Raw genomic sequence first — 14419 nt, forward strand, 5'->3', positions numbered from 1 at the left:
TGATAGGTGACGATGAAAGCAGAACCATTAGCCCATCGTGAGGAATCCCAGTACAATTAACCACGAAAGTTTCCACATTGAACCGCGTGGAGGTCGACCTGATAGGGTGTATTTCTAGTAATGGGGAAATTGGATTCCATTACTAACAATCCCTTTCCCCCTAATATTTTTATATTAAAAAGAAAAATATGCTCAAAATAATAGTTCTAGAAATATCATTGAGTACCTATGTTTGAACATGACAGAATATCGATGTTCCCATCACCAAAGAGTTAATAAAAAAACTGTCAGTTTTAACGATCTATTTTTAATGCAGGACTATTGGCTTTTAATTCCACGGAATTTAACATATAGTTTGTCCAAAATAAATTGACTGTTCTTTTGTACTTGTGTACTAAGGGAGTACCAGGTTCTTAGCTTATTTGATTTTTTTTTTCTAATTGATGACAGGGACTGGTAGTCATCCTATTCCTAATAATTTAAGTATAAAATTTAAATTGCTTATACCGGGGGAAAGGGATCGTTAGTAATGCGGGCTACTAGTCCCACTGCTAGCAACCCTGTCAGGTCGACCTCCACGCGGTTCCCCCTGGAAACCATCGTGCTGAGTTCCAGGTGTATTCATCAGGATGGGCTGACTGACCTGCTTTTTTCATTATTCACCTATCATCCCTCACTGATGCCCCGCCAGCGTATACCATTAGCGCAGACGGGGTTACCATTCCATTTATTAAGCATTAAAAAAAAATTTTATACCCACTATGAACTTTAATGGTATAGCCTAAGCTTGGTCACAGATAAAATACCTGATACAGAATAATCATGAAAATAGTAAACAGCAAGTAAAATGAAAGATGAATGAGTGTCAAGTCAAATCAAATTATGTCAAATAAATGCGCGAGTTCGCAACCATTTGACACCATCTGTCAAGTAAAGGTCGAGTTAACTCTAATTTTGAATTAAGCGAAATTTTGAAAATTATTCTAAATTCAAAAATTAAATTCTCATTACAAATGGCACGTAACAGTATTGAGAACGATGACGATAATATTGATCCAGCGTCTGTGGCATCTAATATTAAAAGTTCCCTAAAGCAGGTATTTAAAAGATTAATTGTTTGGTACTGAATGTAGTTTCTCAATAATTTAATTTCTTCACAATATTCCACAAGAAAAATTACTAACCTATTATTATTTTTATTACAAGAAATTGCAGCTTCACCATCAGAAGCATGATCCAATTATTTCCGGCTCCTTTGTGATTTTTAAATAATCTTTCTGTAATACATACCCACATCACATAATCAAAGAATTATTGTATAAAATTTTGGTTTTATAATAATTTCTAAAAGAGGAGATTCTTAACTCGTCTTTATTTGTGTATATTATATGATATCTTCACTAATTCTTTCAGTTCTTCCATGTTGATTCCATATAAACTTTGTCATGGAATTTTTGCTGTAAAATTCTGCTTTTTAAATTTAGTGATTAATGTTATTTTCATTTATTATATTTGGCATATTTAGTAAACAATATTACCTGACTTTTGTTTTTTATAAAAATTTATGAATGAAAAATATTGTCTGATTTTGCAACAATACCTTGTTTTTCTCTTGACTCTTGCCATGTTACTATGTTACAATCTATATTTAACACCTTTTAATATAAAAGAGTTTATAATTATTCTTGATTACATTCTTTATTCTAGGAAGTGATCAAAGAACTTCTTCATGGTTCCTTTCAAGACAATAAAACAAAGCTAGGCAATGATGCACTGTCCCTTATCGTGGAGGTGGCTAAGTGCCTCGTCACAGAGACTTGCCTGCGAGCATCTACTCAGGCTCTGCGTGAGTCTTGTGACAAGGTTGAACTTGAACATGTTGAGAAATGCTTACCACAGTTGGTATGTTTGTACTTCATCTGTTAGATTACATCTAAATAAATAATAGTAATAAATATGCTCATAACTATAATTCATTGACTTCAATTATTAACTACTTAGTCATAGTCATTTCTTGAATATTAGTATTGTAGTGAATGTAATACTGGCATAACTGAATTAAATATATTAAATATGAATAATATTGACTTACTATATTTACTTATTTAATTATATTTTATTGTACAAGCTAATAAAACATACAGAAATATGGCAATACAAAGCAAATAAACAAAGGCAAGCTTAACTCTGTAGAAATTCTGTTCCAGCGAATCCAAAATGGAAAGGAGCACCAAATACATCATATTTTTAATCTGTATTTGTTTAGATTTATTTCTGACAGATGAACCTTATTTTAATATTAGTTTCATTCTGCTATACACAGAAATTGGAACAAAATTGCCATATTTCTTAATCTGTGATAATAATGATCTATCTTTGTACTAAAGTTTATTCAAATACCTCTGGCCAAATAAGCGTAATTAGTATCAAACAGCTATACATTTTTTATATGTTTATAATTATAATTATTTTTATATTATATACCTTTATTGAAATTTGATTATTCATTACAGATGCTGGATTTCCCATAAAGTCATTCATGATATATTTTATGCAAGAATATATAATCTTTAATGGAGATTGAATTTGAATCACCTATGTACAGAAGATACCATGAAATCATTCTTAGGTACTAGTTATGAGAAAATACAAAAAATCTAATGCAATGGCTTACAATCAATACATGAAAAAAGAAAATATAGAAATATTAATTTACATTATTTAATTTATTATTGGGATAAGTCTAAAATACTCTAGAACTGAAGATATAATTATGTTTAAGTCTTTTATAATGTGTGTGTTCATGTATGCCCCATTATGTAGTTTTTTTTTTTATTATATGCATTTATGAATTACAAATTTATATTGTTGATACTAATATGTACTCTGTATTAATATAACATTTCATTCTTACATTTTACTTTTAACTTATTATTTGTAGATTTTGTGAAAAATATATATATATATAATTTATGTAAATTGTCTACTCTTTGTTATATTGACAGTATTTCCATTATATTATTATATATGATCATTCTATTTATTAACTCCGTGCTGAATATCACAGCTTTGATCACGTAAATTATCTTTGCAGGAATTGAGTATCTATTTACAAATTTTGAAAATGTGAAACAGTTGTGTTTGCATGGCTGTGTTTCGGTTTGAAGAGTGGAATATGGCAGTTAATTTACAGGGTACAGAGGAATAACACCTGAGTTCTCAGGAATGGTACCGTATGAGAGGTATCATGGGCAGAACAGTATACTTTGTTATGTCCTTGGTACTGCTCATGTCTATAGGCGACGGTTACCACTTTCCATCAGATGGGCTGTCAGCTTGTTTGCCATTCTAAGTTGCATAAAAAAGCATTCATAATTACTTAACAAATATTTTTACAAAATATCTCATATATAAAATACAAATTAATTTGGTTTAAGAACATCATAATGAAGACCTCATAAAAAAATATTAATTTTTGCAAAATAAACGTGGAATCAATGAATAAAAGTGAAAAAATGGGAAAAAAATTTAAGTACGTGAAAGTAACAAGTAGTTAATACAAATTAAGCTATCATTCTGGTGTAGTATTAGGCTCCTTTCTACAGCATTTAACAGTGTAAATCTCATTTAACATCATAGTTATTTTTAGTGCAAAGTTAAACTAATCAAGTAAGAGATTCTACTAGTAAAAGTATTGTGGACTTTACCTATATCTTATCTCTCACACAGTACTCACAAGATCAAAGTTGTTCTCGAAAACTGCACTTTGGTAATAGAATCAGTGCCTTAAACACCTATAATGTACAGTCACTGTTACCCATTTCCAAAATATTGACCAGTGTTGTATTATAGATATCTCCCTATGCATAGTACAGTGCATGACGTCCAAATACGAACTGTTTTTTCCTGGATAGTGTATGAGTATGTAAGAATATGGTCCTTACTTAATTGGACACCCCTAAGACATATGCCTCATTAAAGTTATCAAATTACTACAGTGCAGTGGTCCTCATGTTAATATTATGTGGAAGATCCCTTATATACATCCATTCAGTCACCACTCTTCTATTAGAGTTTCCTAAATAACAATAATATTATATTATAATCTAATAACGAAGATTATTCTATAGTATATTTCACTCGTGTTTCAGCCGCTAAGTAGCTGTCCTTGCATTATGTTTTGGTAGCAAGGGTGGGAAATGGCATTGAAATTATATGATACGAAGAGATAGCGTCTAAATCAAAAGTATGGTTACCACAGTATATATATTTTAATATTTTATTTAACTGTATATTTGTTTATGTATTAATAGTTGTAGCACTTCAGCTGCCCGCTAACGAAATGCTTTCTTACTGTACTGGGTTGACTGGAAGAGATCTCTGTCAGAGATAAGTCCACCCATGCTCACAACATTTATAAATAGATTATTTTATATGTAACTTACAAGTGCAATAAAGAATATATATTATTATTATTCTCTGAGATTGTCTGATACTTTCTGTCTATAGGCGACGGTTATCATTTTCCAATAAGGCAACCGTTAACTTGCTTGCCATATTATGAATAGAATATCTATAGGTTCGAATAACTTAAACTCTTGATATATATTACCCTGATTTTATTTCTTGCTTTGGACTGATAAAAGAATTTCAATCCATTCCATGACAACACATTTATTTTTGGATGTTCTCTCTGTATTATAATTGATATTATAATGTTGTAGAAAACTCGAATAAAGCAATAAACTTGTGCTCTATCTATAATAGTTTTATTTCTACATACATATATACACATCTGTCAAGCCTGTCCCTCCTCATGGTAGGCAACAACAATGCAACGCCAAATGCTTCAATTCAAAAAAGCCTCTTTCGCTTCTTCCACATTCATCAATATTTTCATACATACTTACGGGTTACGGGTACTTATAATTTGGACCTTTTTCATTACGTCGCCTATTTGCTCGGTATATGGTTCGTCTAGTGCGGTCCCTATCGACATCTCCATTAATTCTTGCTCGATAAATCTCTTTCGCAAATCTTCTTTCGTCCATCCTTTTCAAATGGCTAAACCAACCCTTTTCGATTTTTGTCATTACATCGTATTTCAATCCACACTCTTCTCTAATCACACTGTTTATCATTTAATATACCACACATTCTTCTCAAAGCTTTCATCTCTACAGATTTGCTTCCAGTAAATGTAGTTGTTAGTACTCGCTGAATTATGGCGAGCTCTGCTCGATACATTTTTGCTTATCATAATTGAGAGCAGTGCACCGTTAACACTGTTTCCCCTTTTCACTCATTTCAATATCTTCTTTATATTGTACATACCTCGTTTTATTTTTATAATTCTTATTGCGTGTCTAAGATAAAACGTGACAGTAACGACGATTTAATTCTTTGTCACGCTTGCGCTACTTTTTTTGATGGGTGAAAATGGTATGGTAACCCCGCCTGCGCTAACGGGATACACTGGCGGAGCACCAGTGAAGGGTGATAGATGAGAATGAAAACAGGCCAGTTAACCCAGCATGATGAATTCATCAGGAATTAACCATGATAGTTTCCAGGGGAAACCGCGCGGAGGTCGACCTGATTGGGTATATTGCTAGCAATGGGATTCTCAGTCTCTATTACTAACAATCCCTTTTCCCCCTAAACGCTTGCGCTACTGGAGACGTATTTGTGGATAGGTTCATTTGCCATTTGTGTAGAAGGGTTGAAATTACAGCGATCTCTGTCAGTTCATTTAGCTTAAAATTTTCACAAAGTTTAATCTTTACAGAAAAGGTACCTGTAAAAGTACCAAGATCTGATGAAATTCCTTTAATATTTCAATAATATCAATATCACAACTTGATATTATAAAGTTGTCGGATTCGTTCGAATATAGTAAAGAATGTTACAATAAAACAACAAAAGCTTTTGCAAATTTTATTATACAAAGTATCTCAGAGTCTGTTCTATAATATTCACGTCACTGTACACATATGTGTGTTACTGATCAAATTAAATGTATTTATTTTCGTAAAAAAACAATACTCCGCGTTTACATTTATCGCACAGATATATTTTGGCAATAAATTGCCAAATAAACGCTTCATTAAGTTACATTTATTCATCTGTTGAACATACTTGACGTTTTAGATTACGAAATGGTACGTGCCATGCAGGAGTCGGCTAGAACTCATCAACTTCGTTCGTAGCACTTCTGAATAGAAAGACAATTTTAGGAGTTGTATAAGTATGGGCTTAACCACCATGTACTCACCATGAAGTTGACGAGCTACAAATTAATATAATAAGTAGCTAAAGGAATATCGTCTCGCATTGTATGTAACCCAATATTTCTAAACATAATTATATCAAGTGGGGTTGATCATATTTGTGTCATATAAGATTATCTGATTAAATATAAATGTGAAGCTTGCCATTAACTTATATGAAATATAAGAAAAAAAAATCCTAATTAATGATTTGAAACAATATCCAGAAATTTCTGTTGCAAAATCACTGATCACTACCGGGTGCTGTATTTTATTTTATTACTCCACAAAAAAAAACTTTAAAATCCTCACAAAAAGCAGATCGCTCGAGAACAATCCCAATCGATTGCAAACAGAATAATCAAATACGGTTTAAAATTAGTAAACTTATACCAATAAAAAAATACCGTGAAATTAGAAACATTCCTCTTTTTGAAGTTGCTCAAATTAAGAAATAACCCAAATATTACTAAACGTACTCCTTGCAGGCTATTACAACTAATACATCTATGATTATATATATGTTACATTTTTCCATTCAAATATAATTTGCACCAATTTAAAGTAAATGTGAATAGACTAATCTTAGACCACGTCATCACTTTCCATCAGGTGAGATCGTGATCAATCGCGGGATCTTTCAATTGGTAAAAAATTATCAGAAACCAAACAATTTAAGAGTCAAAGAATGCCAGTATAAATACGAAGCCTTCTGGTAGATGACAGAAATATTGCAATGAAATTTCTAAGACTGGCCGTACCATTGCTGCCGACTTCTGCTAGGCTTATAAATAAACGACAGTAAACTATTATTGTCTACTTCTACCGCTATTTTATACAGCCCAAGTTTTTTCGAACCACAGATACGGGTTTTTAGTTATAAAAAATATTTTATAGGCGGATGTGAACACCATAATGCCCCATTTATTTTCTACGTTTTAGTCATTCGATACTTGAACAATAATTATATTACACATAGGTTTCTATTTTCTAAATTTCATTTCGTATATTACCGTAAAGCTATTTCATAATAGTCTATTGGCCAATTCCACAAAATCTGCACTCGAGATCAATTTCCTTGGCAAACGTTACGTTCAGTACCGGCCTTACAGGGAAGGGCGACATTTTTTTGGTACGCCGTCAAAAATTTTGTTATAACCCCAAGGCCTTCTCTGGTTGTTTTTTATCAATAATCTGTTTTTCTATGGCACAATTAGTAAATAATATCAACATGTCTTATCGAATTGAGTAGTTTAAAAATAAAGAAAAAATTCAACAGTACACTGATGGTTATTTGTTTATTTAATGCGCTAATAATTCGATAAAAAGATATGCCAAATTTGTTTACTAATAAAAGCATAGAAAAATAGATTTTAGAGTTATGCAGCAACAGTTTTAAAGTTGTTGGCCAGATTAAATGGCCGTTCTTACTAATATTCATTACAACAACATCTTGAACTCGGATCAATTTTTTCAATTGAACTTTTTCATCGTATATCCTCTGGAAAAATATGCATAGATACATTTTATTGTAGCTTCCAAAAGATACTGTTAAATTTACCACAATAAAATAATATTCTACAATTTAAAACAATGAAATTACAATTGTTTTAATACATAATGATTCCAGAACCATTTCTGTGAATGTAGTATTCGAAACATTATTCTACAATATACAAAAAAAATACAGGACATATTCATAAGGAACTTAACATATGGTGTCATGTGTCGATGTGACGTGGTATCCTTTGGTATACTATCAAGAGTATGACCACAGTGTAAGGAAAAACCAATCGCATTCTAGACTATCTGGACGTGAATAATTGATAATTTTTTTAGACTGCAGTATGACTATGTATACATTAATATGGGTAAATTAGAGAATATCTAACAATAACAAAATTAGACACTTCAAATTCGATTTAGCTGGTTTTTATACAAGATAGTTAAAAATCAGAGAAATTGAACATTTTGCCCAAAGATTTCTTTGGTCGAAAAACGTCAATACGTACGTCCAGCAGTCAAGTTAGAATCTAAATCAAAATATTAGAAATAATATTATCTAAAAATTTCTATTATTTTTTTAAATGAACATAGATGCAAAGTAAATTTGATTAATACACGCAAATATTTGTTTCAAATATTTGGGTGTATTTGAAACATTTCACGTTTCAAATACACGCAAATTTGATACGTGATCTTTTAATAATACAAACATAAAGTTTAAGCCTGTTAGGCCTTATTCATCTATTTTGATAGTGCAGATTCTTCCTCTGTTAAATAAGGCCAGCTTTCTTTGATAAGTGGCAAACGAATCTATCGATAAACACATTATCGCTACTGCGCGCATGAAATACACTGAGACAGCGATGTTCGGCGACTTCTTTCTCATTCAATCACTAATCCATACACATTTATGGATAAATCTGTTTACCATTTCTCTAAGTAGGTAGTTAGAGATGAAATGTCAAAGACTGCACAAATACATTTACTAATATAATAAAATTGTTTCAGACGATGTTTGTACATGAAAGATATTTAAGACCAATAGTCACAATTATAATTTAACGAAATTTTGTTTGTATCTTTGCTCTGGCATTACACAAAAACTACTGCAGTAAGTTGAATGCAAATGGACAATTGTATTCTTGAAGGTCTAACATAAAAACTGGTGTATGTTTTATCTTAATAAGTCGTTTAGAAGCGGTCTACGAGTATTTAAATTGTTTTCCTACAGAAGTAGTACTGAAATCCATACGTACGAAGTAGCTAGCATAAAGCTAGTCTTAAATAAAATAAACATGAGTCCGTCTCTTTTTACACTTTCAAATCTCATCAGATGCAAGTTTATTTAAAGAACTATTTATTCGGCTAAATTGAATCACGCTATCATTTTAAATAGGTATCTCCAAGTAATAGTGGATACAACGTAACATCTTTGTTTTCATTCCTAGGATATTACAAGTACAAGGAAAGTCCTTTCAATTCTTGTTTCATGATCAAATGAAAACTGTCGCCTACTGGGGTAGGCAGAGATAATGGAATGCTAAATACTAAGTCATCAATCTATTCATAAATGTTCACCAGTTACAAACTCTAAACTTGAAATCTGCTATTTAAAATTAATTTTCTATTTTTTTTTAATTATTTTTTCAAATAATTATTCATTATATGAATGTATCAAAACATTTGTTTCATTCTATTATTCAAAAATGGAACATTCTTCGAATGTTGTCATTATTCATATTACTGTTCCGAAAATGAAATGTCCATTTATAGAATCAAATAAATTAAAAAACAAGCTCTTCTGATCAAAATGCATCATTTACATTCGCCATCCCATAATACAATGTCTCAAACCAAAATTATATAATGCCTAAGCCGCGTCAAAATCTTATATCACACTAAGACTAGGGTGATAAAAATTTAAAATAAACATTCTTCGATTCATTCAATACAATCTTAATTTTAAGATACAGCCTTACATATATTTAGTTGTAGACCACGTTAATACGTCATTACCGATAATGGCAATTGGTTTACCTTATACTCGTATCTATAATGTTGCATAATATTAGAAAAAAAAAACAACCTAATATGAATAAAGGCTATGATTTTTATATCAAAAATTCCAATAACATTTTAGAGCCTAGAGCTACCTAATAAGGTTTAAAATTAACTGACACAGCCCTATCTTTGTACATCCAACAAAGTTGACGTACAAACGCGAGGGGCTCCGCTGAGTTCGAGTGGGGCAAGTTACTGAGCACCATACATACTCTTATAATAATAAGTGCCACACACTCACACCAATTGTCTGATCTTACGCTAAGAAGTTATGACAAACCAGACAATGAATATCAGGCACAGCCAAGAACACCCAGACTCATTCTAAATTACAATTTCCTCAACTGGCTCAACCGAGTATTAAACCTGAGACCTCATATACGAAGCAATATGCCTACCACTGCACCATGGAGGTCGAATTAGCTAGGATTAGAATAGATCCATATCATCGTTGCACATAACTTCAAGGAAGTCGTCGTCTTCATAGTCTTGGATGGCGCGAGTCCGATCGGGGAGGGGCGAGCGTGGTCGGGCGGGAGAGGGCGCGTTCGCGTCCGTGTGCGAGTGGCCGTCAGTGTCGCTCGAGCACTCGCGTGCATCCGTCGCCGGCGATGGGGGCGGATTAGACCCGTGCTCTGATTGAACGGTCGCTTCACCCCGCGACAGTAGTGACGGTAACTCGGAATCTAAAACAAAAAAAAAAAACAAGTTAAATAATAGACCATACCATGTATAGATTCATATACATACTAAAACGATGTGATCCGTGGTTGTCACTGCTACATTTTTACTTTTACAAGTGATTATTGTCATATATTGTGTTTGAGGGTACCTAGAAATAGGCTCCAGTCTGGTTTTATGTTAGGTGAGTTGACACGCGTGTTCCGATGAATTCGACATTCCCAGGTCGTTACACATTAGTAGCGACGAGAAAAACTAATAAAAAAGTGCAAACATTATATTATAAATACAATTGTTCTAAATTCAATTGTAAAAATGAGAATAGAGTTTAGTGAATTTGATGTAGCACATGGCTGCTGGGAAAACTACATTTCAAGGTTTGAATTTTGTTTAGAAGCAAATAAAATGAAGGCGGATGATAAAAAAGGAAGGCGAATTTACAAGCGGTATCTGGTCCTGATTTGTTTGATTATATTTCTTCACTGATAGCCCCAGGGAAGTAAGGTTACATTTTTAAATATGGAAGCCATTTTAAACAATCATTTCTACCCTCCACTAAATGAAATTGTAGAATCTTTTAAATTTCACAATCGAATTCAGGAAGAAGGGGAATAAGTTCGAGATTATATTGCTAATTTGAAGATATTATCAATTCACCGTAACTTTTGTTGAGTTTAACAGTAGATACAAATTAATAATTTATTAATAGTAAAATAAATACGTACGGAAGCCACCATAGTTTGCAAAGAGAGAGAGAGAGAGAGCTGGCGGTAAAGATCTTATTCTAACAGCTTTAAAGATATTGGATGCACTTTGCGTGATTGTTTAGTTTGTAGGATTCGAGACAAAGATCTTCAAAGAAAGACGTTACAACAATCTAACATTTGAATCGGCTTGCAATATGGTCTTGTCCCAAAAATCAGCTAATAGTGATGCTAGTTTAATAGTTATACCAGGGAATAGCAAATCGAATATAGATTTAGAAGAACCGATAGACGTTAATAAAATTAGTCATGCTCGCTATACGGTGTTGGCAGGTGATGGCATGATGAGCTGGGTCGTAAATATGGTTGAGCGCAATGATGGCTAGTTCATCCATCATATTTGTCAAGGGGTGCTGTTTGTGGGGACTAATCTGCTTATTTTCCATTTAATAATATTCAAAAACGGAACATAATGCTAATTATAGTTACAATACCCATACCAATGTAAAATTTTCTTGCACATAGTAATTTAAAAAGAGTAACTTGAATTATTTTTTGAATTATTGCAGGTTCTTCTTAGAAGATAACAACATTCCAAACCCATCAGTAGAATCATAAAAAAATGATATTTTAAAAGTACTTGTATCAAGTATATTTGAATAAAGATTATTTCTATCCTATTCTATTTGTTGCCAGTCCTGAGAATAGGTCACATATCTAAAAACACTTACATGTCCTTAGTACTCCCCCTTCTGTTTTAACTTCTGAGCAATGAGCATCAAAATGCTACTGATAACCAATACATACCTGTTAGACTTTGTTTTAACTGTTCCATGACCTTCTGTCGGCTTTTGGCCCTTGCTTTCCTTATCCGGCGTGAGGTCTCCTTGCGGTCTTCATTGAAGATTTGATTGATCATCTCCTGAGAGACATCTACATCACGCTTCAATAGAAAGAAATAGATACCTCCTGGAGTTCTCCGCCTGGTACCATTCTGAAAGACAATATTTAAATTTTATTTTTAAAAAAGATGGAGCTATGCTGACAGGAAGTTGGTCTAATTCTTATCCAAGAGAAACCATTTGTGATGTTTACTTCTTACGTGAAAAACCATTGAGTTGGTTTTTTTTACAACACAGAAGGCAAATGAGCATGCGGCTCACCTGATGGTAAGTGACTACCATCGTCTATGATCAACGACACAACCAAAACACACCACAAAACCAAAGACATTGCAAGTGTGCTGCCAGCCTTTTAAAAAGGAATATGCTCTTTTTTTAAAGGTTATAATGGTTGGTATTTGATTTATAAACCTAAAAATAGACACAATCTAAACTTACCATAACAAGCATACCACCATCAGCCTCAACCCTCTGTGTTTCCTTATATATTTCCATAGCTTTATGGGCACCTAATACTTGCACAATTCTACCTGTAGTGAAAAAACAATGTATTAGTTGTTTTTTTTTCTGGCAACTTAATATGAAATATTTTTAAGGGATCAGTCTCTCTTCTCCCCAGAAAATAATTTAAGAACTCCAATAATATGGTACCAAAGTTAACGGATGAGTCAAATATGCTCTCTTTCCTAGTTAGTGTAAATTTTTTAAAGGAAATAAATAAACATGAATGTATGGATTTAAAAAATTATAACTACAATAAAACTTTATTAAATCAATTATAACAGTATTTTTTAAAGCATGCTGTAAAACAGTCACCTTCATGCAGTGGAAAATCTTAAATCTATGGGGCCCATCTGTTAAGTGTTAAGATTCCAAATTACTTACCTACTAAATCCTTTTTCTCTTCAGACAATTTTTCAGCAATATCATTGGCAATCATTTCTATAGACTCTTCAGCTGTTACCATTAAGTCAGGCAAATATCTCGGCTTGTGTTTCTCATCTCTAGCTAAATTACTGTTCACTCGTTTCCCAAGCCTCAGTTTAGCGTTTAATCTGTCTGTGTTACTCCGCTTATTTGATGAGCGATTGTAACTGTCATCGCTGTTATTAAATACTTTTTTAGACACATAATTATCATCTAATCTATATTTAATAGTATAATCATAAGATTCAACACCATATCTATTTTTCTTTGTAACATCACAGCTGACCATATCTTCAGTCAAAAGGTCTTCCTGAAATGACCATATTAAAGGCTACAGTTTGTTATTCTGGTACACTTCATAAATATATTTTAAATTTAGATACAAGATGAATTTATATATAGTTTATTTAATGTAAATTTATATATTAATACACCATAAACTTTAATGACATTAACAATTTTTTTTTTGCTTTTAGTCCTTTAGTAAAAGTGTATTTTAAAGGTAAAATAATAAACCAATGTCAATGCAATTAAAAAAAATATACAGGCATATGGAATATCAGGAAATTATAAAGGACAAAGTAACATGTTTTTATTTAAAGACAAAACACATATAATGTAGTATTATCATTGAAATAATTTACCTGCAAAGCTGTACACCAAACATTGTATTTATTTCTCTTTTCTGACTGTGTCTGCGGCTGTGGCCGCCGTGGCCTCATTTTGAATCGTTTTGGTCGGCGTTGCCGTTCATCATCCGACTCTGTGGCTGAGGATTCCTGGGATTCCTCATCACTTTGCTCATCTTGTATTTGCATATGCACTAACGAAGGTGGGTTGAACGTCTCCGGACGTTCGAGGGGAATATATGTACCCCCCTCTAAGTCCGAATCCTCCAACTGAAAAACAAAGTCACTCCATGTCTGTAAATATGTACTTACACTTATTTGTAAAACCTAAAAGGGTACAATCATTATTTACTACATTAAAAATCTTTATGGAATTATTTGTATAGTTAATCAAAACAACAACTTCACAATAAAAATGAACTAAAGGTCGAGATTAAAAAGAACTTAGAAAAGGCGTAAAAAATGTTCTAACCTCCCCTTCCTCTCTTTCATTGGAGACCTCGATGTCTAATTCTCCTTCTGTAGTTGACATCATACTTCAGTGAGGATATTAATGGAAAATAATAAACGCTCATGAAAATATAATAAATTACAGCTATTCCGCCTTTTATTTTAGCACTCAACTTCGGTGGCTGTCATTTATTTTAGAATAGACAAGATAGAATAAATATAGAGAAGGTGAATTTGATTTTGTCTATGAAAGATGGACTATTAAAGATTTGTGGTTTAGTTATAGGGTT

General features: G+C 32.4%; 2 protein-coding genes across 2 annotated transcripts; one reads left to right on the plus strand and one right to left on the minus strand.

Annotated features, from left to right (window-relative positions):
* Window positions 1-897: 897 nt before the first annotated feature.
* On the plus strand, window positions 898-4764 carry LOC113521963 (centromere protein X-like). Its single transcript, XM_026907650.3, has 3 exons — window positions 898-1097; window positions 1708-1902; window positions 2514-4764. The coding sequence occupies exons 1-3, from the start codon at window positions 1014-1016 to the stop codon at window positions 2529-2531; spliced, it is 297 nt and encodes a 98-aa protein (XP_026763451.1). The 5' UTR covers window positions 898-1013; the 3' UTR covers window positions 2532-4764.
* A 1160-nt stretch (window positions 4765-5924) lies between these two features.
* Window positions 5925-14344, minus strand: LOC113521731 (phosphorylated adapter RNA export protein). The gene is made up of 6 exons (XM_026907373.3): window positions 14152-14344; window positions 13695-13949; window positions 13009-13360; window positions 12562-12653; window positions 12029-12215; window positions 5925-10522 (listed from the first exon to the last, which is right to left on the minus strand). The coding sequence occupies exons 1-6, from the start codon at window positions 14212-14214 to the stop codon at window positions 10266-10268; spliced, it is 1206 nt and encodes a 401-aa protein (XP_026763174.1). The 5' UTR covers window positions 14215-14344; the 3' UTR covers window positions 5925-10265.
* Between the last annotated feature and the right edge of the window lie 75 nt (window positions 14345-14419).

The sequence above is a fragment of the Galleria mellonella genome, unplaced genomic scaffold (genome assembly GCF_026898425.1).
Source record: "Galleria mellonella isolate WM207_F2 unplaced genomic scaffold, CSIRO_AGI_GalMel_v1 utg63, whole genome shotgun sequence".
Lineage (NCBI taxonomy): Eukaryota > Metazoa > Arthropoda > Insecta > Lepidoptera > Pyralidae > Galleria > Galleria mellonella.